The sequence below is a fragment of the Hemibagrus wyckioides genome, linkage group LG07, assembly GCF_019097595.1.
Source record: "Hemibagrus wyckioides isolate EC202008001 linkage group LG07, SWU_Hwy_1.0, whole genome shotgun sequence".
Classification (NCBI taxonomy): Eukaryota; Metazoa; Chordata; class Actinopteri; order Siluriformes; family Bagridae; genus Hemibagrus; species Hemibagrus wyckioides.
In genome coordinates, this window is record NC_080716.1 from 18,177,401 (window position 1) to 18,200,869 (window position 23,469).

Sequence of the window (23,469 nt, forward strand, 5' to 3'; positions counted from 1 at the left end):
AGGCCCACGTGTCTCACAGCATATGGGGGCAAGGAGGATGGGGCCCTGTTTTTGTTCTTTGACTGAACATGTATACACGCACTGACTCAGACACACGCACACACACCATTCCCCTGTCTCTCATTCACTCTCTCTCTCTCGCTCTCTCTCTCGCTCTCTCTCTCTCTCTCTCTCGCTCGAGGATTACTCTGCAATATGGACCAGCTTCCCCCCAGGAAGGTCAGGGGTTCACATGTATGTGTATGTGTGTGCTTTTCTGGAGAACAAAGCTCGGGTTCATAAGATTCAATTTCTCTGCAGACCCCTGCGGTCTTAATCCCAAACCTGGCTGCTACTGGACATGAATAATAAAGCCACTGTTGATTTTTGCTTACAGCAGCAATAAATACTAGCCTGGATGGAGAATTAGAATGAAACAAAGCTACGGATATTGTGTATAAGTGAGTCTGTCTGGTGGTCAATAAATATTTGTGCCTGGCTGAATACAATACATTGGCCACGCCTGGTGCAGAAGTATACAGCCTAAGAAAGTGTCTCATTCACAAGAAGAATATGATAACAAGAGCAAGAATGTTTGTGAGCCATCAACACGCACACACACTTGCAGGACCACAACTGAGCTCAGCAGCAGATGACTGAGGGGAGTGCTGGGGGAGAAGGGTTAGTTAGGGTGGGAAAGGGTTATAATGAAATGAACTGGTGGGCTGCTACCATTGTTATGTTCACTCTACCCCCTCCTCAGCTAGGCACATTCAGGATCAGTCTCTCTCACACACACACACACACACACTCTCACACACACACTCTCTCACACACACACTCTAAAGCCCACAAGACCGTCTCATATATCATTTCTGTTCTCCTTTTAATAAACCCTTCTCACTTTCTTTGGTTATATCACAGTCTGAGAGCTGTAGTGATTTTTTCAGCAGGTTAATAGAAGTCTCGTCCTGACATCTTAAAGGAATAGGACAACACCTCAACCACTGAGCCGACACTTAAAAATCTGTTTGCTTTGCTAAGCATGTGTTCATTTGTACAAATATACTGAATGAACAAACATAAGGTGCCGAATGTCACTAGCTAGACGTCCAATGCTGAGTAGACCATATACAATGGAAGATATAGGCTTGAAAATGTATTATTATTATTATTATTCTTATTGTGAACATTTATTCATTCGTTTGTCAGATGCTTTAATTCAGAGCAGCTAAGTATAAAAAGCGATACGTCTGCATATCATTAGCAACCTTACATCCAGTCTACACCACTTTCCCGGCATTTCTGTCCCAAAGGTTTTTCTTTACTGTCAGTTAAAACATTTCACATAACGGTGTCCTCTTCAGTGAGCTGGTCAGGGTCGTGGTGGATTTGGAGCACATCCCGGAAACCCTGTGCACGAGGCATGTATCCAGGATGGAGCGCCAGTCCAGCGCACTCGCACGTTCACACCTCATTCACACCTACGGGCAATTAGACTCCGACTGAAAGCCATTAGTGCAGGTTAAAAGCCTGTTTTCCGGGAATGCTTATGGGAGGTGAGAGGAAACCAGAGAACATAGAGGAAACCCTGTTTGACACAGGGAAAATCCACACTGACAGTAAACTGAATAAAGCTCAGGCTCGAAACAAGGGCCCTTGAGATCTCAGGCTGGGAAACACAACCTACGGTACCACGGAGCAGCTCTTTTAATTACAGCATGGTTCACTTAAGACAAAAAGAAAGTGGGAATCTGGGATTTGAATAGATCTTTGTGGAGTTTTTTTGCCTTTTGTGCACAAGTTAAAACACGGCAGAATGGATGGGATTACATTTCACACATCTCTCGGAGCTGGCATGGATTGAAATGCCTTCTATTCCGTCATTCCTTTGAGATGCAAGGCTAAAAATTGCTTCAGAGACTTTTTTTTCCCCCCACTTTGGAGCTAGCTTTTAGAAGTAAGGCAAGCTCGAGCCAGCACACAGCAGTGACCCTAGGCTCAGTCTACAGTTTTCATGTTGGTGCGTCTCTGTTGTGGGAGCATTTATAACGCGGGCACACCAGAACATTCTGCCTTTTCACTTTTTATAGCCTTTTAACTTGCAAGCATGGCACAAACTCTAAGACTTTGGTGGAACATTAAGCCTGAGACGTCAAGCATTAAATTCACACCAGCCTTTGAAATATCAAGCTGCTTGTATATTTGAGGCCGAGCGGAGATGCGTAGATGCGGTTAGCTAGTGCTTCCTATTCCTCTAGGAAACAGGTTGCCATGTCCTCTTAAGATTTGCATATTTTACTTTGACTGTATTCCCCCCCCCATAATAGCATTGATAACAGTGTTGGTAATGAGTATGCATTGTGCTTTCCGGTCCTACCTATACACACATGCACTCCAGGGAGAAATCTGTGCAGTCAGTGTCCACTTTAATAGGAACACCTGCACATTCGTCATATTATCCAGTTTTGTAACCGTAAATTAGCATTACAATGTGTAAAATCCTGCACATGCAGGTCAAGAGCTTTAGTTAATGTTTGCATCAAGCATCAGAATATTGGTGATCTTTGTGAGTTTGACTGTGGCGGGGTTGGTCAGAGAAAAAGGGCCAAACTGGTTTGGGCTGACCAGAAGGTGACAGTAACTCCAATAACCACTTTTTGTAACTGTGTTAGGCAGAAAAGCAACCCAAAATGCACAGCTTATCTAACTTTGAGACGGATAAGATCCAACAGAGGAAAACCACATTGGATTCCGCACCTGTCAGCCAAGGTCAAGACTCTTATGGTACAGTGGAAACAGGCTCACCAAGACTGGATAGATGGAGGGGGGGAGGGTTGGGGGGGGGGGGGGTCCTTGCCTGGTTCTAGCGATCCAGTTTCTGTATCTGCACAATTTAATGCATTGTGCTGCAGCCTAATTTAGATATTTGTATGAAAGGCCTAATAAAGTGGTCGGTCAGTGAATGTAGAATAAAGCAATATTTGCACATACAGTAATTTTATCACTGCAAGTCTCCGGTCGCTGTTCTATTAAGTCACCAATAGGCATTCCTACTACTGGTTGCCATAGTAATAATGTTTGTAAGTGGACACAACTAGCATTCCGCTTGATGTAAAATATTTTTTCAAGCATTTCTCAGGGAGAGCGTTTGTATGTAAAATTCTGTGGAGTACATATGCATCATGTAATATGAGATGAAGGAGAAGCAGTGTGTGCTCTTTGCCAGAGATCATCTGCACTCTAATTTGCATCAAGTACAGCTTTTCTCAACTTTGTCACGACGCCGGACACGCCCACGTCCAGCTGCCAACGGTTGCTGTCACTCATTTCACCGGAAGTCGCACAGCGCTCATTGAAAAAGAACGATCCCCAGTTGCTTCGTCTGTGGAGTCGCTGTGCGTGTGAACACAGCGTAACTTCCGTAGGTCTCACTTCCCTTTGGTGTACCTGAGAGAATTAGCTTGACCTGTTAGCCACCTTTTTCATGATCCCATGCCTAGTTTTGCTTCATTATAAAACCGTGTCAGTCTGATAAGCTAAAAACGTATTTTGAAAACGAGTAGGCGCTTAGTTTGGAAAGCTTGTGCTTCAAGTTACAGTATGTGTGGGGGGTTTATTTTTTATCCTGCAGTGTGTCAATGTGTGTGTTCTTTTTAACATGCATGTAAACCTTCAGCACACACAAGCACAAAGTCTCAGCTGTCTGGCTGCACCAGCTGCGGATGAGCATGTAGAGGTATATGTGTTTGACCCGCAGAGTTGCGCAGTGTGTGTTTCTGCTGCTTCCCCTCACAGATGCATTTCCTTTACACTGCTGCCGGATGTGGGCTCTCCCTCTACAGCTTCTGCATTTTTTTTCTTGTTACATAGTCATACTCCTTTCTAAGTACTTTTGTCTCGAAGCTTTACAGATGTTATGCAGTAGAAGTTCCAGTTACTTGCTATATATTTAAACAACGTTCTTGTCAGTGACCTAAACCAGGGTGCAGCCAATCCAGGGTTGCTTTTTTTTTGCACTTGTATACTAGTTAGTTAAAATGTACATTCGTATTAATACAGACAGAGTATGTGAATACCAAGGAACTGGCGTGTGTTTTTTAGCATTTTCTCTGCATATAGTGAGCAGGAGAGATGCAGGAACTTTACACCATTCTTGATCTAGCTCAGTTGTGTCAGCTGTATGGCAGTTGTCATTTCCCCATGCATGTGTGTTCCTTATTCTGAAAAACTCGGTCATCTGTGCAAGCAAAATAATCTGCCGAGTTACAAATAAAACGCTCTAGCGTCAGCTAGATTGTGTCGTAGTGCATCAGGGTACGAGTAGCTTGCACTTTTAGGCACAGCATTGTCGCACTTTCACCACCGTAAAGCAGAGTAAACATGCATACCAAATGAAACCAGTGAAAAGGGAATGGGTTTTTTTTTTTTTTATCTGTTTCTGGTTAATGTATAGCCCTGATATAATCAGCGTGTCTCGGATTCCCCGTCAGTCCCTGAAGGACATTGTGGGATAGTACGTGAAAAGTCCCATTCTTGTTGTTAAACCAAATGTAAGCAGATAAACTTGTCATCGGTCAAACTGGTGGAGTAAAAATATCAAAATCCCAAACTTCCTCTATAATCAAAAGGTGAGGAGCTTTCAGTTCCTCCAGAAACTCAGGCTTTACTGGTACATGAGGCTCAGTTGTTTATATACTTGAGGTTATTTCCATGGTGATGGTGAAATGGGGGTAAAGCAGTTTGGGTAATTTTTTCACCAGGTATCTTTTGACATATCATATCGGTGCATTCTGCTCAAGTTCAGCTGGTTGTCTGAGGCCTAGTAGGCAGCTTGAATTGAGTCATGAATGAGATATGGAAATATTTGTTAAGAGTGGTTTTTGGTTGCCATTTTCCATACCTTCGGCTGTGGTTTCCTAACTAGGTAAAAGAAATCTAAGCATTTAATAAATAGTTTTCTAGCTTGCTGGCACACTTACTGGTACTGTTAGAAATGTAAAGTATGGGCTGAATCAAACCAAGTTTCATAGAGCCTAATAATATCCATCACTTCCGCAGAGACTGAGTGGCAGCACTTTGATGCTTCAGTATTACATGTTTAGATAGGAGATAATGGCCCTGTGTTGTGCTCTACTGGAAATTAGGACCAGCCTCCAGTTGATTTATTGATAATTGGCCTTAATGGTTTTATTATATTAGAAATATACTTGTGGGTGTGGCAAGAGGTCAGGGATGGAGTGTATGGGATGTTTGGTTTATTTATCTTTCTACATATAAATGATGTAAGGAATTAGATATGATGGGGCATGCTGTTATTGGAAAACAATCAAGGACTTAGTAGCAGTTACCATCACATAGTTGATGATTATACAATAACAACACGATAGTTGTTAGTGATTTATTCCTCATACACTACATTCATCTGAAGAAGTATTGCCTGTTCTAGATGATCACTACCTAGCTTTCACTTTAAGTCAATAATGGTAGAATTAGTGTTCATTTGTTTTGAAAATTGTAATTATTATTATTATTTTTTTTTTTTATCATTCAGAGTTTTCTTACAGGTCTAACGGTGGGACAGATGGGGAGCGTGGTTGTCTTGTGAAGTGACCATCCTCTAAGAACTGAACTCCTTTACGTTTAGCAGTCTTAAAGACACAGTACCAACAACAGCCTGTTCTAGAGGTTAGAAAAAGGAAAAATAAAAAGGATTATGACACTTTTTTGTACACAAAGACATCACTTGAAAAAATAACGATACAGAAAACATGCAAAAACAGTGGGACCATTAAACATTCTCCGAGCTCATGGTTTGCAGTTGTGTTTGTGTAATGTTCCTCAAATCCAGCACACACATCTTTAGCTTAACTTTAGATATAGTCTCTTAGAATAACAGCAAAGTTAGCATCATTAGAGACTGAATATTCCTGCTTCCTGATGGTTTGAATAATAAATGCTGGCCTGCTCTCTTATGTAACTAAAAGCCCTTTCTTCTCCTGCTGCCTTGACTCCAGTGTGCCCAGATGGTGCACTCAGCACCTCCCATTAGACATTAGAGAAGCTACAGGGCGTGCTGGATTGGGGGTGGTGTGTGTGTGTGTGTGTGTGTGTGAATGGGGGGGGGGGTTGTGTCTGTGTGGGGATGTGAGAGTGATGAGTGTGTGGATGGATATAGGGCCACACCAGACCTTTGGCATAGATTATCTGGGCCAGTGCTGGAGGATTACAGCAGTGAAAAGTTGCACGGGTCTGGTCTGTTTTTCAGAGCGGCAGTGCAGCATTGCTTTGGTATTAAACACTCTTTGGGTCATTTCCAAGTTTCATATCGGCACCTAATTAAAACATGACAAGCACTGGACCTGTTTTTATGGCTGGAATGTTGAGCTGTGATGTGGCGTTCATGCTAAAGATGCTTGATCTTGAAGCCCATCTGTTTCTCATTTATAGCAGGCAAATTTATTCTACTCAGAATAGCAGCTTGTCCACCGTTAACATTCTTATCACTGTTATCACAGCGGTCCCTTTTTTTTTTTTTTTTTTTCCTGATGAACCGAAAAAATCAGGCAGACTGTATTACATTATAGTGGAGGAATATATATCCGTTTCAAAGTCTCTCTCTTGTTTTGATACAGGTGATTCGGTCGTTATGGTTACAGGATGCATCCTCAAACCACACGCACGCTAGCGTGCTTCAATCTGCTTAACATTTCTAGAAATGACCTGAATGATGGTGTCATACAGAGAGATGACGTATTTAGAGCTCAGTGCTTGTTCTTGGAGTTGAATTTTGCTGCAGTTTGATTAAGCAGTTCATTTTGGTCAAACATATAATAACATATAATAAATAGAAAATGCCGTTTCATAAAATATAATAAGCCAATTTGTCTTATTACTTTGAAAAACAGGTGCAGACAGTAATATTGCATTCATTTGTGCAAATGAGGCACTGATGGAGTAGCAGTTTCATAGACGAGGACCTCATGTACGTCAAGCTTAATGCCACAGTGATGTATTACAGACAATGGAGAACATTATTAAAGGAAAATAATCCACAACACGGCTCAGTAATTTTTTCCTCCAATATTTACTGTGGTTTTTTTTTTTATATTTATGTATGAACATTGTCATTTAACCGCTTATAGTTACCTTTAATGATGTGAAACCTCTGTATTATAGCAGCCTCTCTTTCCTCTCATGACACTTTTCATGTTACTGAGATACTGGAAGTCTTTCCTGTGCCGAATTTTCTTTACTCCATTAGCCATGGATTAGATACAAGTCCCTACAAGTGATTCGTTACTATAGAAACGTATCATCCATGTAAATCTGTCATATGTTTTACAGCCGGTACGACTGTCAAGAGCTGCTGTGAAAAGAAAACCATCCAACACTCACTGACCAATCAGATTAGAGAATTCGACAGCCATCGTGGTTTCGAATAGATCATAGAACATCGAGTCTCATGAGAGAGACGGACCGTTCTGGATAAACCTGTTTGAGCTTTGATGGTGTTTGCCGGGAAGCATTCAGCCAACCGGTAGCTCCCATGCCAGGCCTGACTCATGCAAAAGAACACTGAGTCCTGGGGCTATTCTTCGTTGATCCTGAGCCATGTTGTAGCCAGCCAGTTTAGATTAATCACACTAGTTGTGCGTTAGTGAACCAAATCTCATGGTTTTTCAGTGTGTGGGGGTCGGTGCTGTACACAGTTATCAATCTATACCCTCTAGCCCTGTTTTTGAATGCTCTGGAAGACTTTGCATAGGCAGTGAGGAGATGCACTTAGTCATTGCATATTTTTTCATATTAAGTGGCTGTGAATACCAGAAAAAAGACACATTTAGACTGAGTGTCTGATGTGAACGAGAGGCCTCTTAAACGTTTATGTGATCTCTGACAGTAAAAACAAAGAGGACACTGTGGTCTGAGTGCTGGAGTACTGTACACACACACACACGTGCAATTATAGGGTTCTCTGTTCATCGCGTGTCTGGGGGTTGTACAGGACACTGCCTTATGGCGCTTCTCAGTTGGCACGCAGCCGCATGAAATACACACATTGCTGCAGGACAGCCTGGTGCTGTTAACAGCAGCGCTTCAGACACATGGCACTGGACACTCCCAGACATGAAGAGGGCTCCTGGGAAATTTATTTTGGTATTCCAGAGAAAGACAGAAACCCACAGATGTGACTAGACTCCTCTCAAGTGAATCTGACTGTAAGGCCTATTGTGAACCTGTATGGATGTTTGCTAACAGCCATATTATTGTCATATAACCAGTTTGCTTTGTGAGAACCGTATTGTCTGAAAGTCTATTCTTCTATATAAACTTTCTTTGTATAACGTTCCAATCTATTTATCTTTAAACGGAAAATAAGACACCACAGTATGCAACTTAATACCTGTCTACAACATGAATTTGAACCTTGTGATTTAATGCAGGAGACAATAAACCACATGACTGGTCAGAAGGTGGTGACGACTCGGGCAGTGTTATAACCAACCGGAACTTCAGTTGTATTGCAGACGCTCCACATTTATGGATTAAAACATGTGAACTAGCTTGAAAGGAGCCTCCAGTGTCACAGTTTGTAATCATCAGGCACAGAGGTGTCATGTCTCCCAACTGGAAAAGTCTTCAGGACAGCGTTGTGGATTTTCAGTAACATTTATATAATAGCTGTATGGTTTTTTTTATGCCTGTCTAGCTGCTATAACGCAAGTGAAAACAGGATGTACTTAAATGTAACTGGAAATTATTAATAACTAGAGGTTATTGTTTATTAAATAAAACCTCGTTAGTGTTGGAATTCTTGACCTGCTGCTCTAGAAAGATAATAAACTCTCTGTAGCCTTGTTGTGTTTTATTCTTTACTTAACTTACCACAGTTTAAAAGAGAGTGTGTGATTAAAAGGTCATGACATCTGCTTCAGTATTGGCCTCCTAAATCAGACAGATATCTTTAAGGACATGTGCAGGTTTCCTTGACCTTTTGGTCCTGATGAACTGAGCAGAATGGCTGAGGATGAGAAAGTGTTTTCTCTTGCGTAAGCATAACCGTAAGTCCTGCCTGCTTCTCAGAAATTGTGCATCTTTTTCCATCTAGCTCCAGTCTCGCACCTCTCAGCGATGGACTAGCAGTTGAGTCGACTCATGCTGGCCCGTGTTTTTGTTCTTTCACTCCTTTTGTCTTTCTCCTTTTCTTCTTTTCTGTCTCATTTCAGTGCTCTTTCTCATGCGCTCGTTGGCATTGTCAAGGTCCTGTTACTCATTGACTCCCGTCGTCTCCCCACCCCTGCCCTCACTCTTCAAACCAGTGACTCGGCACATGACGCATCACCTCTGTGAATCTGGCCTGCACACACAAACACGTACAGGCCGTGTCAGGTTGCATGATTGCATCTGTCCGGATGCAGGTGAGAGAATAAATGGAAAACATAAAAGTTAGACTTAAAATTTTAAACACACACGCTGACTGAAGTGGGAGGGTGGAATCAGAGCTGTGTGTGTGTGTCTGTAATGATCGGGTTAGGTCATATGTGATTAGTATCCAAGCACAGGCACTCCCAGGTGTGTGTGTCTGTGCCTATTTATGGGCATGCAGGAGTTGTTTATCCTACTTGCTAATCAGCTGAAACTAATCTTACAGAGAAGTGTGTGTGTGTGCTGCATTTGTGACAGGTGGTCCACTGCCCACTCTCTTTGTCTCTCGTTCATTTCATACAAACTGTATTCCTCTCTCGCTTTCTCTGTATCATGGTTATGAAGTTTTTTTTTTTTGCTAGTTACTTCTCTCCAGTGTAACATAAGACAGCCTTGCATCTGCTGTCTCAACTAACACACACCCAAATCTATGTGCACACACACACACGAACACACAAAACTCCAAACCTTGAGACGATGTTAAAATAGAAGCGGCGCTGGCGAGTCTTACTCAGATTAGCATTCTTAAGTTGGATTTCAGGAGAAGCGTTGCAGTGTGGTGTGTGACCTCATGTGTGAGGTTTTCACACAGACAGGGAAACATATGTTCCAGGATTGCGTGAAGAAGAAGTATGTAGTCTGTTATGTAAATGGCATGCGTCTCTTTCAGTTTATTTCTGTTATTTCCCCTGTCAGGCTACATGGTAAAAAGGTTGGGTCATTTTGGGAACGGAAAAACAGTGAGTCATAATTTTGTCTTAACCCGCCTACTTATCTATTATTTTTTTAGGTATACATATCTGTCGAATGTGTTCATACTTTTCAGATTTTTCCCCTGAAGTCCCCTTTCCTGCAACAACACTGACGTTTTTGTACTGTGGCTCTGACAACTGTAGATAAATCGAATAACTCCCATCAATGTCAGATCTGCCTTCAGTTGCTTTGAACATTTTGCTTTGGCCCTTCAGTAGTTTATTTACATAGACGTGGACGTCTCCAAGGATGTAATTTAGGTATGTTATACGAGGACAGCGAGTGTGCACGGTTAGGCTCCACTGAGTCCTGATTGGTTGCTGGAGTAACGAGTCTTGTAGGAGACTAAATATTTAAACAATCATTTAACGTCAAAAAAGTGACACTTTTGAGACCGATGGCTTATTTTAAACCTACAAGCTTATCTACAGCGCTCATTTCTGTTTGCACTGGCAACCTTCAAACTGCATCTCGTACCGCAAGTGCCTGACCCTGGTAATGAAAGCCTTTAGTTCACACTAAAAAATACAAAAAAAAATAGGTGGAGGATGTATTGTGACACATTGCCAAACAAATGGAGAAGGGAATTTTTGGATGAGGAATAGAAGAAGAGAACGTTGTAGCAGATGATATACTGTCCCACTTCTGTCTTTATTTCAAATCTGTCAATGAACAAAACAAAAAATACACCGATCAGGCATAACATTATGAGCAGTGAGAGGTGAAGTGAATAACACTGACGATCTCTTCATCATGGCACCTGTTAGTGGGTGGGATATATTAGGCAGCAAGTGAACATTTTGTCCTCAAAGTTGATGTGTTAGAAGCAGGAAAAATGGGCAAGTGTAAGGATTTGAGCCAAATTGTGATGGCTAGACGACTGGATCAGAGCATCTTCAAAACTGCAGCTGTTGTGGGGTGTTCCCGGTCTGCAGTGGTCAGTATCTATCGAAAGTGGACAAGGATGGAACAGTGGTGAACCGGTGACAGGGTCATGGGCGGCCAAGGCTCACTGATGCACATGGGGAGTGAAGGCTGACCCGTGTGATCAGATCCAACAGACGAGCTGTTGATCAAATTGCTGAAGAAGTTAATGCTGGTTATGATAGAAAGGTGTCATGATACACAGTGCATGACGGGTCACGGCTGCTTTGGCATCAGAAGGGGGACCAACACAATATTAGGCATAATGTTATGCCTGGTTGTTGTACATGCAGTACAGTAAACACGAATAAGCTAGCCGAAGCCACATACAAATGAACACAATCTCTCTGTGTCAGTATTTAAATTTTTCCCACTCAGTAGTATGTTCTGTGTACTAACTGTAATCAATCTTTGAACTCTATTCCATAGCTGTTATAGTTTACACTTTGGATACACTGCATAAGTGAATATATGACCTTGCTTTTGCTAGTAAAATACACCACATTTTCCAGTTCACGCTGGTTGCTCTAAGGCCTTCCCCATGAACCAGGCACATTGGTGTTTCTCCCTTTCTCTCCCTTCTCCCTTGTTTGGCTGGGAAATGAGTGTTACGCTTGGGAATTCACAGTCTCTTATGGGATGGGGAGTGTGTGTGTGTGTGTGTGTGTGTGTGTGTGTGTGGTGAAAGGGAAACACTTCCTTGCCAAACGATTGAACAAAAGACATGGAGAGAGAATCTGAAGAGAGCAAGGATGCACACCACATTCATACACGTATACACACACACACACACACACACACACACACACACACTCTTGTAGACACTTTTTACCCATTGTCCTACTGTCTCTATCCCTCTTTGAATATATATATATAGTGTGTGTAATATATATATATATATATATATATATATATATATAATTACACACACTATATATATATATATATATATATATATATATATATATATATATATATATAGTAATAATGATGATGATGATGCATATAAACCACATCAGTGTTGCCTCCTTTTACACATTATTACCTGTTTTTTAATGAAACAAAGTATGCTTTCTCCTTATTTCTTTCACTTCACTTATATATATATATATATACACACACATGCACAGAGACATTATATACAGAACATTGTGTTCTGGTTTTGCTCAGGCCCTGTAATTAACATCCTCTCTTCTCTATAAATACACCATGAGCTTGTGTCCAGAGCCACAGAGAAAGTGTGTGTGTGTGTGTGTGGGAGTGAGGAAACCGGGACTGGAAACGTAACAGGCCGTGTGAAGGAGAGTGTCTTAAGTGAAGTGAAAGAAATAAGGAGAAAGCATACTTTGTTTCATCAAAAAACAGGTAATAATGTGTAAAAGGAGGCAACACTGATGTGGTTTATATGCATCATCATCATTATTACTATTATAATTATTATTATTATTATTATTATTATTATTATTATTATTAGACAATGATGGCTTTTTTCAGACTCAAACTTTGTGTTTAAAAATAGAAACAGAGGAAAGATCCGATCCGTTTTGATGGGGCCTTGTTAGATTTTTTGTTTCTTTAACCCTTTAAAGGTCATTTTCTTGTTTATCTGCAATTATTATGACTTGAGGTAGAGTGATATCATTAATAAAATAACAAGCATTAATGAAATTAAGACAGTATAGGAAGTAAAGTGACAAATTCAGAAGATTGGCTTCTCTCTGACATGGAACACTAGGTTTCTAATGACTGTGGTTTATTTTTAAGAATGGCACAAGACCTTGCTCAGAGAAATGAAAGAGAAAGATGTAAAGGCCTTTATCGGACCTGTTTTCAGTACTGATAAAGCAGGACAATAGCCAGAAAGTCTAGCAGGATTCATGGTTACTAAACGAAACTGATAAAAAAAAAAAAAAACCCTTATTTCTGTTCTGAATATTTCTCTACAATCCGCTGGCCAGCTGCTTTTAAAGTGAAAGTGTGCTACTGGATAGTCAGTGCACATTCTATGGTATAAATGTGATACTAAAATTGAAACAAAAAGCAATCAAGAAACTTAAACACCCAAAAACTTGACATATAATAGTGATGGTTCAACACCCATCAAACCTCTACTTCAGCCTCCTGCCTTCAGGGAGAAGGTACCGAAGCCTCCAGGCTCGCTCCACAAGACTCTCAAACAGCTTCATCCATCAGGCTGTCAGGATGCTGAACTCTGTCAATCATGTCCCTCCTCCCATACCTACTCCTAGACTCTGAAACCACAGCTCACCCACACTTCATTGCACATTAGACACTTTATACTGTCGACAAAATTCTATACACACTGAACTGTTTAGAAACACTTGTTCAAACATTACATGTTTCAGCATTACATGCACAGACTATTTCAATCTCACACTGTTTTGCACTTTACACCTTAGTCTTATTGCCCTACTCATACTGCTGCTATTGTACATATTGTACATGCTGTTTTTCTATCTAACTTTTTTGAAGTTTACATTTATCTTCATGTTTATGTTCATGTTTACATCTATCTTCAGCTTATTTGCACCTTGAATATATTTGTATATTTAATAGAATTCACTGTTTACACTTACTCAGATATATATCCATTCAGAAGTTCAATTTATTTTTCACTGGTTTATTTATATCTATTTATTTTAAGTATACTGCTGGTACCGTCACAAATCTGTTCTTTGTTGCACTGACTTGTAAGTACAATGTTAATACTGACAAGAGAAGACAAATGGTATTTCGATTCCTCTGTACGTCTGCACATATGGTGGTATTGACAATAAAGAAACCTTGAACCTTGATGCAATGCATCGAGAAAAGATGGAGAGACATGTATTCTGGAAAACATATGTTTCTTGGTAAAATGGGACAATCCCAGTATGACAGACAGATAGATAGACTGATAGACATATTGATAGATTGATAGACAGATTGGTAGACTGATAGACTGATTGATTGATAGACAGACAGATAGATAGACAGATTGATAGACAGACAGACTAATAGGCCGATAGATAGACAGATAGTTAGACAGACAGATAGACTGATGGACAGACATATAGACAGACTAATAGGCTGATAGATAGACAGATTGATAGACAGATGCATTGCATGACTGCATTAAGGTGCTTGTATCTGAGCGTCTGAATGCGGAACAGGACACGTCATGTACTCCCGATAGACAATAGCATGTTAGTTCAGTAGCTCAGTAATCACACAATCATCATCGCAGCACAGTTTCTGTACTGACTAATAATAAAACCCCACAGCATTAAAACCCACTGCACCTTTTTTTTTGTAAGTGGTTGGACTGGTTCTTCTCACGCTGTATTTATTGAAAACATTCACACAATTGTTGAAACTATTGATTGCACCACAGTCTTGATATTTCGGATGCTTTCTTGTCATTAGCCTTCAGAGCATTTCTAATCTAGCTGGTTTCTGGTCACTCTCCCTGTTTACGTCAGTGACTTCTTGTGAACTAGAGTGTAATAAATAGTTGATAGTATCACAGGATTTTTTTTAAAACTTTATTTTGGATTTTACCGTCAGTGTGCAGTTTATCTGCACTACAATAAAAGTACCATTTAATGCAAAAGAGTGTACAGGGAATCTCTCTCTCTCTCGCGCTCTCTCTCTCTCTCTCTCTCTCTCTCTCTCTCTCTCTCTCTCTCACACTCACGCACACATACACATATCTATAAGCCACTTCTCAGGAAATAAGATAAATACTCATCATCTGTTGTAAAGTGTAAAGCAATTCATGCTTATTTTAATGAATCTGTAATATTCATAGCTGTCCTTGAAAGAGCTCTCAAGTTAAAGGAAGTTGTTCTATATGTACATACCTTGTTGAATGCCACTGTTTTGTTTTGATTGTAGCTTTTTGGCTCAAGCCAGTCATTCATAACGATTTCTACGAATGCTAATGTCAGATTAGGTATCACAATTGTGATTTCTTATTTGTAGCTTTTTAAATTTATTTATTGTATATAAAATATCAATTCTTTAGAGATGCTGCAGCATCACACATTATGTAATGTTTCTTGGTGCCGTGTTGGTAATCAAATCTCATTGTGTTCGGTTGTTAGTTTGTTTTGTTAATCGTCTTTGTGTTTGGTGTTTGTCAGACCTGTCGAAGAACCGGCTGTGTGAGGTGCCAGAGGATTTGTGCCAGTTCATCTCTCTGGAGACACTCAGCATCTATCACAACTGTGTGCGCTCAGTCCCCTCCACCCTCTGCCAGCTACAGGCTCTCACCTACCTCAACCTCAGGTATGCACACACACACACATTTACTGTGTGACACACAGCCTACATTGTCCTACCTGTTGAAATGCCAGCTATAAAGCACATCCATCCACATGGCTTTAGTTATCATAGTATCATAGATTAATAAAATGTTAGGGCATCTGAAAACAAATTTAAATCCTGACAATGTCGCAGGCATCTATAGTCCAGGGCACAGACAGCAAACTGGGCCATGCTGTTCAAGTGGAGGGGTGGCATTACTACCCCCCACCCCCCGTCAATCAGAGCAACACTAGCCAATCACAGGCATCTGTGAGCTCATGTATGTGTAAGAGGGCAGACAGCGTTTTCCTCACGGTGTGTTACACTGCCCAGATTATAAACCTGCAGTTGCTCTGACATCTCAGCGGAAGAACTTGATAGCCTTTAAACTCCTGAGTTAGCAGTGGTTTTGTGATGGGGAGAAGCTGACTGCTGGGTGGAACATGGGGGTCTTTTACAGATGGTAAAATAATCAACTCTGGAGGAACATCACGACTGGAGAAGCTTTGTCAGTTCCAAAGCTCTGACACTGGGGACTCCTTAACCATATCAAAGGTCATAGGGTTTTATTAGGTTTAGATGATGTGGAGCATATGTCATACTCAAGTCCCTGTGAATGAGTTCCTATAGAAACGTTGAAGTATTACAGGAAGCATGTTAATACAAACCTTTGAGGCTAGAGAATATGTGGTAGTTGATACGTTCTTTAAATTATTATTATCTTTAAATAATCATGCTTATCTATTAAAATGTATACATTTGGTTTGCCATGAACTGAACGTGATACTAGTGTCCTTATCTAAATGTTTGGATAGCTTAATATGTTACTAATACTTCCTCTGTTGATTTTAGTGAGTGATATTACAGGCCTGTCATTAATGGTTTGAACTATCACATTGCACCCTAGGTGGTGGCTTACTTAAGTGAAGTCTAATGATGCTTATGATCATTATTTTCAAATGCAATAAAGCTGTCATTGAAAATACTTTCTTGTTATTTCACTACTGAGCAAATGAATCACGCATCATGCATGTTGTATGTGTGTGTTACAGTCGAAACCAGCTGTCCAGTTTGCCCATGTCCGTATGTGAGCTCCCACTGTTGCGAGTGCTCAACATCAGCAACAACAAGCTACCAGTCCTTCCTGCTTCCATACACAGACTTACAAATCTCCGGCAACTGGTACGTACAGCTTGCAACACTGTCTCAGCTTTCTCTTGCTCCTGATCATCCTGTCCTGATCTTACTGAACCATGCAGTTTCTCTCTCTCTCTCTCTCTCTCTCTCTTTTATGTTTCAGTTTATTATATGTCATAAAGTATTTTTCCCATTTTAACAAGAAGTTCAAATCATCTGCACTCTTGCTGTAAATGACACAAGGAACAATATTATACCTAGCGCAGAGCAATCACCATTCCAATCACTGTTGGAAATTTGAACCTGTAATTCTATTAGTTGCCTTAGAGACTTTTTCTAATCTTATTAAATGTACAAGCTCTTTATGCCTCCAGGCTTCCTAAAAATATGTATGTGAGTTGGGTTAAGTACATCCAGGCAGTGGCTCTGATCTTCTGTTTGCAGGATGTGAGCTGTAATGAGCTGCAGTGTTTGCCGGTGGAACTGGGTCAGCTGGAGGGTTTACGGGATCTGAACTTGAGAAGAAATCAGCTGACGACACTGCCAGAGGGTTAGTTCATCACACACACACACACGCACACTGTTTGAATCCGAAGACCACCAAGCTGAGACCTTAACTCTTAGCTGCTCAGTTGTGATAAATGTGATAAATATAAGGCACTCTGGATAAGGGACTTTGCCAAATGCCATAAATGTAAATGTACATTTCTGAGGACGTCACACAAATACAGGCTAGAGACCGCTTTCCCATCTCCACACAAGCACAACATTGGATAACAGTTCTAAAAATGGCTGTACTTATGCCAATGCCTCTGTAATGGAATGGCTTAATCTTAGCTTAGTAACGTAAAAGAAATGAGCAATTTCTATCAAATGTCCAATTCTGAGCTTGTACTACAAAATGGTCTATAGAGTCAAACACTAGAATTACTGTATGTGACCACTTTATTTGTACTTTATTTCTACAGAACTGGCGGAGTTGCCATTGGTCCGTCTGGATGTCTCCTGCAACAGAATCTCCCACGTTCCCGTGTGCTATCGACACTTACGGCATCTTCAGCTCATCTCACTGGATAACAACCCTCTGCAGATGCCCCCAGCGCAAATCTGCTCCAAAGGGAAGTTCCACATTTTCAAATATCTAAACATGGAGGCATGCAAAAGGAGCCAGGACCAGCTGGAGAGAGCTCTGCGGCCCAGTGGCTTCAGCAGCTGGTGAGGCCAAGGGATGAGTGGGAGGGGGGAAAAAACAGATGTGAATGAAAGAAATGAGGTTTTGGTGATGTCAAGGGAAGAACAATTTAATAACAGAAGCATGTCTTTTGATTGATAGTGGCGAGTTTATTTGCTCTCTCCTTAAGAGAGACACTAAATTGTTTCATGTTCGTGAACAGTACTGAGTAACTCGGTCATTGATAAATATTTGCATATTTTAGTAAGTGTGTGCAGTGTAAGTGTGTTTTATACAGTGTACATAACATATTGGAATTGCTTGATTTCCACAAAATAAATTCATCACCAGAGTGGAATTAGTGTCAAGTAAAGTATACATTTTAGTGCTCTTGGTTTTATTAGCTAATAAAGGGTGAGAGAATTTGTGCTGAGACAAACAGAATACGAGAAGGAGAACTGAACCAATTTCTCTCTCTCTCTCTCTCTCTCTCTCTCTCTCCTCTGTGCAGTCTTTCAGATCAGGAGCTGTTCCTTGGTCAGTATGGAGGTCTGGACTCTGGCTTCAACAGTGTAGACAGTGGCAGCAAGAGATGGTCTGGAAATGAGGTAAGAGGAAGGAGCTTGAAACCAATTAAACGTCAATTGCATGTAAATCTGTTTTTCGTCTTGTGCCTCGTGCACATGAGAACATCCTGCCTGTCTCTTTCCAGTCGGCTGACGATTTTTCAGACAGATCTTTGCGATTGACGGAAATTTCCCGTGAGCTCCACAGGGAAGAAGACGAGAGGAGCACGTTGCTGCATACACCCAAAGGTACTAAACATCTCAAACTTTAAAGGAAACAGAAAGGCTCTCAGGGTATACATATTTAAAGTAGACCTCACTCTGTTTTTGTCTCTCCTTTCTTTTCCTTAACCCGATCTGTAGTGAATGGAGAGGTAGAGCAGGTGGATTTCATCGACAGCAGTTTAACAGAAGAGGATGAGGAAAGCTGCAAACCAGACACTCCCAGACCTCCAAAGTCATCACTCGCACAGGCAAGAAGATGCATTAATCATTCATGGGGTTTTTTTCTCCCTCAAACACTGTTTTACCAAACATGTAAAATATTAATTGAACTATCTGCCGCATGTCTCAAATGCAGTCCAAATCATTACGTTAGAGTGAATATCGCTGCTCATTGTCTCATTTGTTCTTTCGCTTTGTGCCTTTCAGGAGAAGACTGAAAGCAGGTCCACGCCCTCACAGAGCCCTGATTCTGTTGGAAGCAGGTAAAATTGTTTACACACAGCAATGGTAGCATGAGCTCATCCTCATGAATTCACAATACACCAGTAAATCCTTTTGTATGAGAAATCTAAACCTAAAACTGGTTTTTCATGGGTTTATACCATGTATTACTGCATTACTGTGTATTACTATATATAGTAAATATCCTTACATACTTACGACTCTTTTTTTTTTTTTCGACACTCTCTGTGCCCCACTTTCACGTTGTCTCCAAACCTCCCTAGCATATTTGACAAGGTCAGCCTCTCTGTGTGTGTTTGAGGAGCTGGGAAAAGTCAACAGTGATTTTTATATTAGTTTCCTCCCACTATGAAGAACTGCCTGACTGTGAAAGCAAGTCTACTGTGCTGCTGTGGCAGAAACTACTCATACGTGTGCTCATAAACAGACATGAGCTGCGTTTTTACTCATCTGGCCCATCAGATTGTCAAGCTCAGTATGTTTCACAGCAATGTGTAGGAGTTTTAGTTTACGTGTAGGAGTTTTAGTTTACATGTAGAAAGGTGTCTGAAAATGTAGAACATTTGGCCATGTGCACTTTATGTACTTCTGTGTAGTCTCATGTAGTTCTGTTGTTGTTTAATGCATCGTCTGGAGGAACGATGTTTTGTCTCACCGTGGACTAAACCAGCTGTAGTTAAAAGGACAATAAAGACACTTGACTCCGTTCTACAGATCATACTTCGATTTTAAAACCCAGCAACTTTTAACATCTTAGTTTTTCTCTACATTTATATTTCTTGTATCATTTTTGTTAAATATTTCATTACATTTTCTAGCTACAAATCCCAGTTCATTCCGACTGTTTTGTCTTAATGACTTAATTATTTCATGCCTAATTTAATATGTTTAGGATTAGTTACGTCAGCCTGCCAGATGTTAGCAGTTGTTATTCAGGAAATCGTATGTGGTGCAATAAAGTGGTATAGAAACATCATTTAGTTGCTCGTCTCAGTCTCAGGCACTGCGACCTCACACACTTCAAAGCATCTGATAGTTTATACTCACAGATTCAGATTGCAGTCTGATTAGTGGTCCGGCCTGTTTTTGTGCTTATTTCTCTGCCATCAGTCTGGAGAAATGGACATTATTATTAGTGCAACACCCAGTGGTCAAGAGCATTACTATTACCATATCCCAGTGAAGATGATGAGCTAATCTACCTAGAGTGAAGCAAGTTATGGCTGTGTGTCCACAGACACATTTACATTCAGCTGAGCTTGAGATTTTTAGTTCCAGTCAAGACTCGAAAGCCTGAATGCTGCCGCAAACATTTTTGAAGACAGGGCGTACTAGCATTTCTTTTGAGGATGTAATTCTTCTCTCTGCAGGAGGAGTGTTGGCAGTGACTCGGGCGATGCGGGCTCTCCATCCAGTCCCACACTGGAGGAGAAGAAGAGGCCTGGCACGCTGCAGCTCTGGCAGGAGAGGGAGCGTGCACAGCAGCAACAACGAGAGCGGTGAGTGCAGATTACACTGGGATGTAGCAAAAATCTAAAACTGAGAAGACATCCTTGCAGGAAGCAGAACAGCAGGGTTTGGAACGAGCAGACGGATACGTTATAGTATATAAAATCCTTTCATATCCTTATATCGTAATATCCTGAGCTGTACAGGACAGCACTGGCTGATGAAACATTACACTATTACTTGGTTAATCTTTTGAGTCATGGGAATAAATGTAAAGTACAATTAGAGTCAGTATAGTGGGTACACATTAATACTACTTTTACTTTTCACTTTCTTTTCTTCATTCAGTTATGGCTTTTTGCTGTTTTCTTCCAGTTTTCAGAAGACAGTAGTGAAAACAGGAAGTCAGTCAGCAACAACAGGCAAACAGGCAGGAACAGGAAGCGTCTCGTGGTAAGATGGCCGGGGCCTGCGTTGTGTTCATGGTGCCGCTGTGTTCACTGTTGACATCTAGTGCTGTAGCATGTTAGTCACTGACTGAAGTCATTGACCTCTGGGACTTAAAAACCCAGGTTTAAATGCTAAAACGAAATCTAGATGAAAGTTTGTGTTGATCCTGTGTGCTAGTTGACGAGGGTGGTGATGTTCTCTTACTATTTTGACCTTCTCTGTCTCCCTCTAGTGGCGACTCTACAGAGAGCAGTGCTACTGTTAATGGGCTCCGCCAAAGATCAGTGGTGAGTCTCGTTTTTTTTTTTTTTTTTAGTCTCTCTCCAAATCAGTTACTTATTTGTTTTTCACTTAATGCTGTGTGCAAATCTGTGCCCTTCTTTCAGACTATGGATCAGATTCCTCCAGTATCCCTGCAGCGCTCAACAAGCCGCACAGGTACAGCACGCATTTTTACATGGTTACATTTTCTCTAAATATTGATGCAGAAATTGTTGTTTATTGTTTGAGACCGAAGGTGTAATGTTGCCTTGTTTTTATTTTAATTTTTTTTTACAGATGTGCCCTGTTCTGCTAAGCCATGTTCTCCGACTGGCGCCGCTGCCAAACCCAACAGCTTCCTCTTCCGTGCCTCTTCACGCTGCAACGTCAAGACTTCAGGTAAATCCAACAAATTCTACCATAGCAATTCTTTTCTAATACAATAAGATCTTACTTCATATACACCCCTATCAGTTCTGTCAGAGAAATATCTATAAACCCATAATAATGATATTTATAGCAGAACGTTTCAATTTGTCAGAGCGTTGTGAACAATTCTCTGTAGCAGCGGCCCTAATAATTAGCAGTCCTAAACTTACACAGGGACTCTATATAAATGGAATAGATTTATTTTCAAACATGTAATTGTTGCTAGAGTGAAGTTGTCTGTGAGGCGGTGTTTGTTTAGCATTTATTTAGAATGAGGCTTCAGTGTCCATCTTCTTGAACAGTTAAAGCTGGAACTAAATTTTTAGACAGGCTTTGGTGTTTTGCTGTAAAATGAATATATATATATATATTTTTTTGGTCTTATTTCCTAAAAGAGAGAGGAAAAATAAAAAGATGCCGGTGCTACAAACTTCACATAACTATAAATGGATAAAAAGTATCGTGTGTCATTCTTTCATAAATAGAAAGCTTGGAATGCGTGGATACAATGTGTGTTAGCAGACTGCTGTGGTAGAAGAGGAATAAAACTCTTCTATGAAACTATTGGAAAGTAATCACCAACCATCGAAGAAGGGCTGGAGGACAATTAACCGAAATTGTGTGTAGAAAATATTGAGCTCTTTGTGGTCATGCAAGTGTACACCAACCAGGTAGATGTGTCTAAGAAGTGTGCAGAGTTTAAAGACCACACCCAAAGCCATGTGACTTAGTGTCACAGCTCTGTGCTGATAATTACATAAACTGAGTAATACCAATTATGGGTGGGAGAGAGACCCAAAATGTGTATCTTTTAAGGATAAGTCTTCCTGATCGAACAATTGTGTTTCAGTATCTGAATTTAATTAGCAATCTGTGGAAATAGCCTGTGAAGGTGATTATGCAATTGTGTGTGTGTGTATTAGGATCACTGCAGTCTCTGGCTGAGTCAGGTCGCAGCGAGTCTCGATCCACGCTCAAATCACCACGAGAGGAGAGAGCAGAAATCTCCCAGTTACGTAAGGTAAAGACCATTTATGTGCTTTTCACGTGTCTCTTTGCAGTCATACTGCTTCTCTACTCCCACACAGCTCCCCGCGTTTCCACTCTCAATTTCAGCATGACAAGTGAACACTTTGGTACATTGTCATCTTCTGAAAAAGCCTGTGTTTGAATACGAGACAGCAATGAACTATGAAGGAGAACATTTTAGTTTCCAACGCTTCTAAACCGTACAAATGAATACCCTTCACCTGAACACATGAGCATTGTATATTTATACCTTTTTTCAGCAGTAAGAATAATAACGTTAACGCTATGTCTAGTAGTGAACATGTGTATCCTCGCTACACTTTCTTTCGGGTAAGAATTCCTTTCACGCCGTCAGTAACTTTTTGTAATGCATCCGTCGACTCCTCAAGGTCGTCTCATTCCTCACTCTGTCGTTTCTGGCACTGACAGCATCATCTAACATCTCTCTCTTCTCGCCTGCTCTCCATCTGTCAGTCCCTGGAGTCTTCTCTGAAGATCACCCTCCCAGACGATCTCGGTGAATCCTTGTCCAACGGCATCACCCTCTGCCAGCTAGCCAATCACGTACGCCCTCGGTCGGTGTCAATCATCCACATCCCCTCCCCTGCTGTGGTGAGTCCTCAGTGATCTCGATCTCCCTTTTCAGTGTACTTGAGCACTCATGAGGCAAAAACACTCATGACTTTGTTTTGCAAACTTTGTCCCGTTTAATCTGTTCAGCCAAAACTGAGCGCCGCTAAGTGCCGTCTCAACGTCGAAAACTTCCTCGCTGCCTGCCGAAAACTGGGCGTTCCTGAGGTACATGATTTCATCAGAAATCTGTTTTATTACTTTGTCTGTGCAGCCTTAAGTGTGTGTTTCTTTATGCGTGTTTAATTGTCGATGTATTACTGAATT

General features: G+C 40.9%; 1 protein-coding gene across 2 annotated transcripts in view; it reads left to right on the top strand.

Moving 5' to 3' along the window:
* Window positions 1-23,469, top strand: part of lrch4 (leucine-rich repeats and calponin homology (CH) domain containing 4) — a 32,236-nt gene that overhangs the window by 3,987 nt on the left and 4,780 nt on the right. For both annotated transcript variants that reach the window (XM_058394868.1, XM_058394867.1), the window contains exons 2-17: window positions 15,231-15,375; window positions 16,446-16,575; window positions 16,975-17,080; window positions 17,499-17,745; window positions 18,213-18,309; window positions 18,414-18,516; window positions 18,631-18,740; window positions 18,919-18,974; window positions 20,325-20,453; window positions 20,779-20,856; window positions 21,086-21,140; window positions 21,240-21,291; window positions 21,412-21,513; window positions 22,467-22,564; window positions 23,047-23,184; window positions 23,293-23,370. In XM_058394868.1, the coding sequence (XP_058250851.1) occupies window positions 15,231-15,375; window positions 16,446-16,575; window positions 16,975-17,080; window positions 17,499-17,745; window positions 18,213-18,309; window positions 18,414-18,516; window positions 18,631-18,740; window positions 18,919-18,974; window positions 20,325-20,453; window positions 20,779-20,856; window positions 21,086-21,140; window positions 21,240-21,291; window positions 21,412-21,513; window positions 22,467-22,564; window positions 23,047-23,184; window positions 23,293-23,370 (1,724 nt within the window). The remainder of the gene's footprint in view (window positions 1-15,230; window positions 15,376-16,445; window positions 16,576-16,974; window positions 17,081-17,498; window positions 17,746-18,212; window positions 18,310-18,413; window positions 18,517-18,630; window positions 18,741-18,918; window positions 18,975-20,324; window positions 20,454-20,778; window positions 20,857-21,085; window positions 21,141-21,239; window positions 21,292-21,411; window positions 21,514-22,466; window positions 22,565-23,046; window positions 23,185-23,292; window positions 23,371-23,469) is intronic.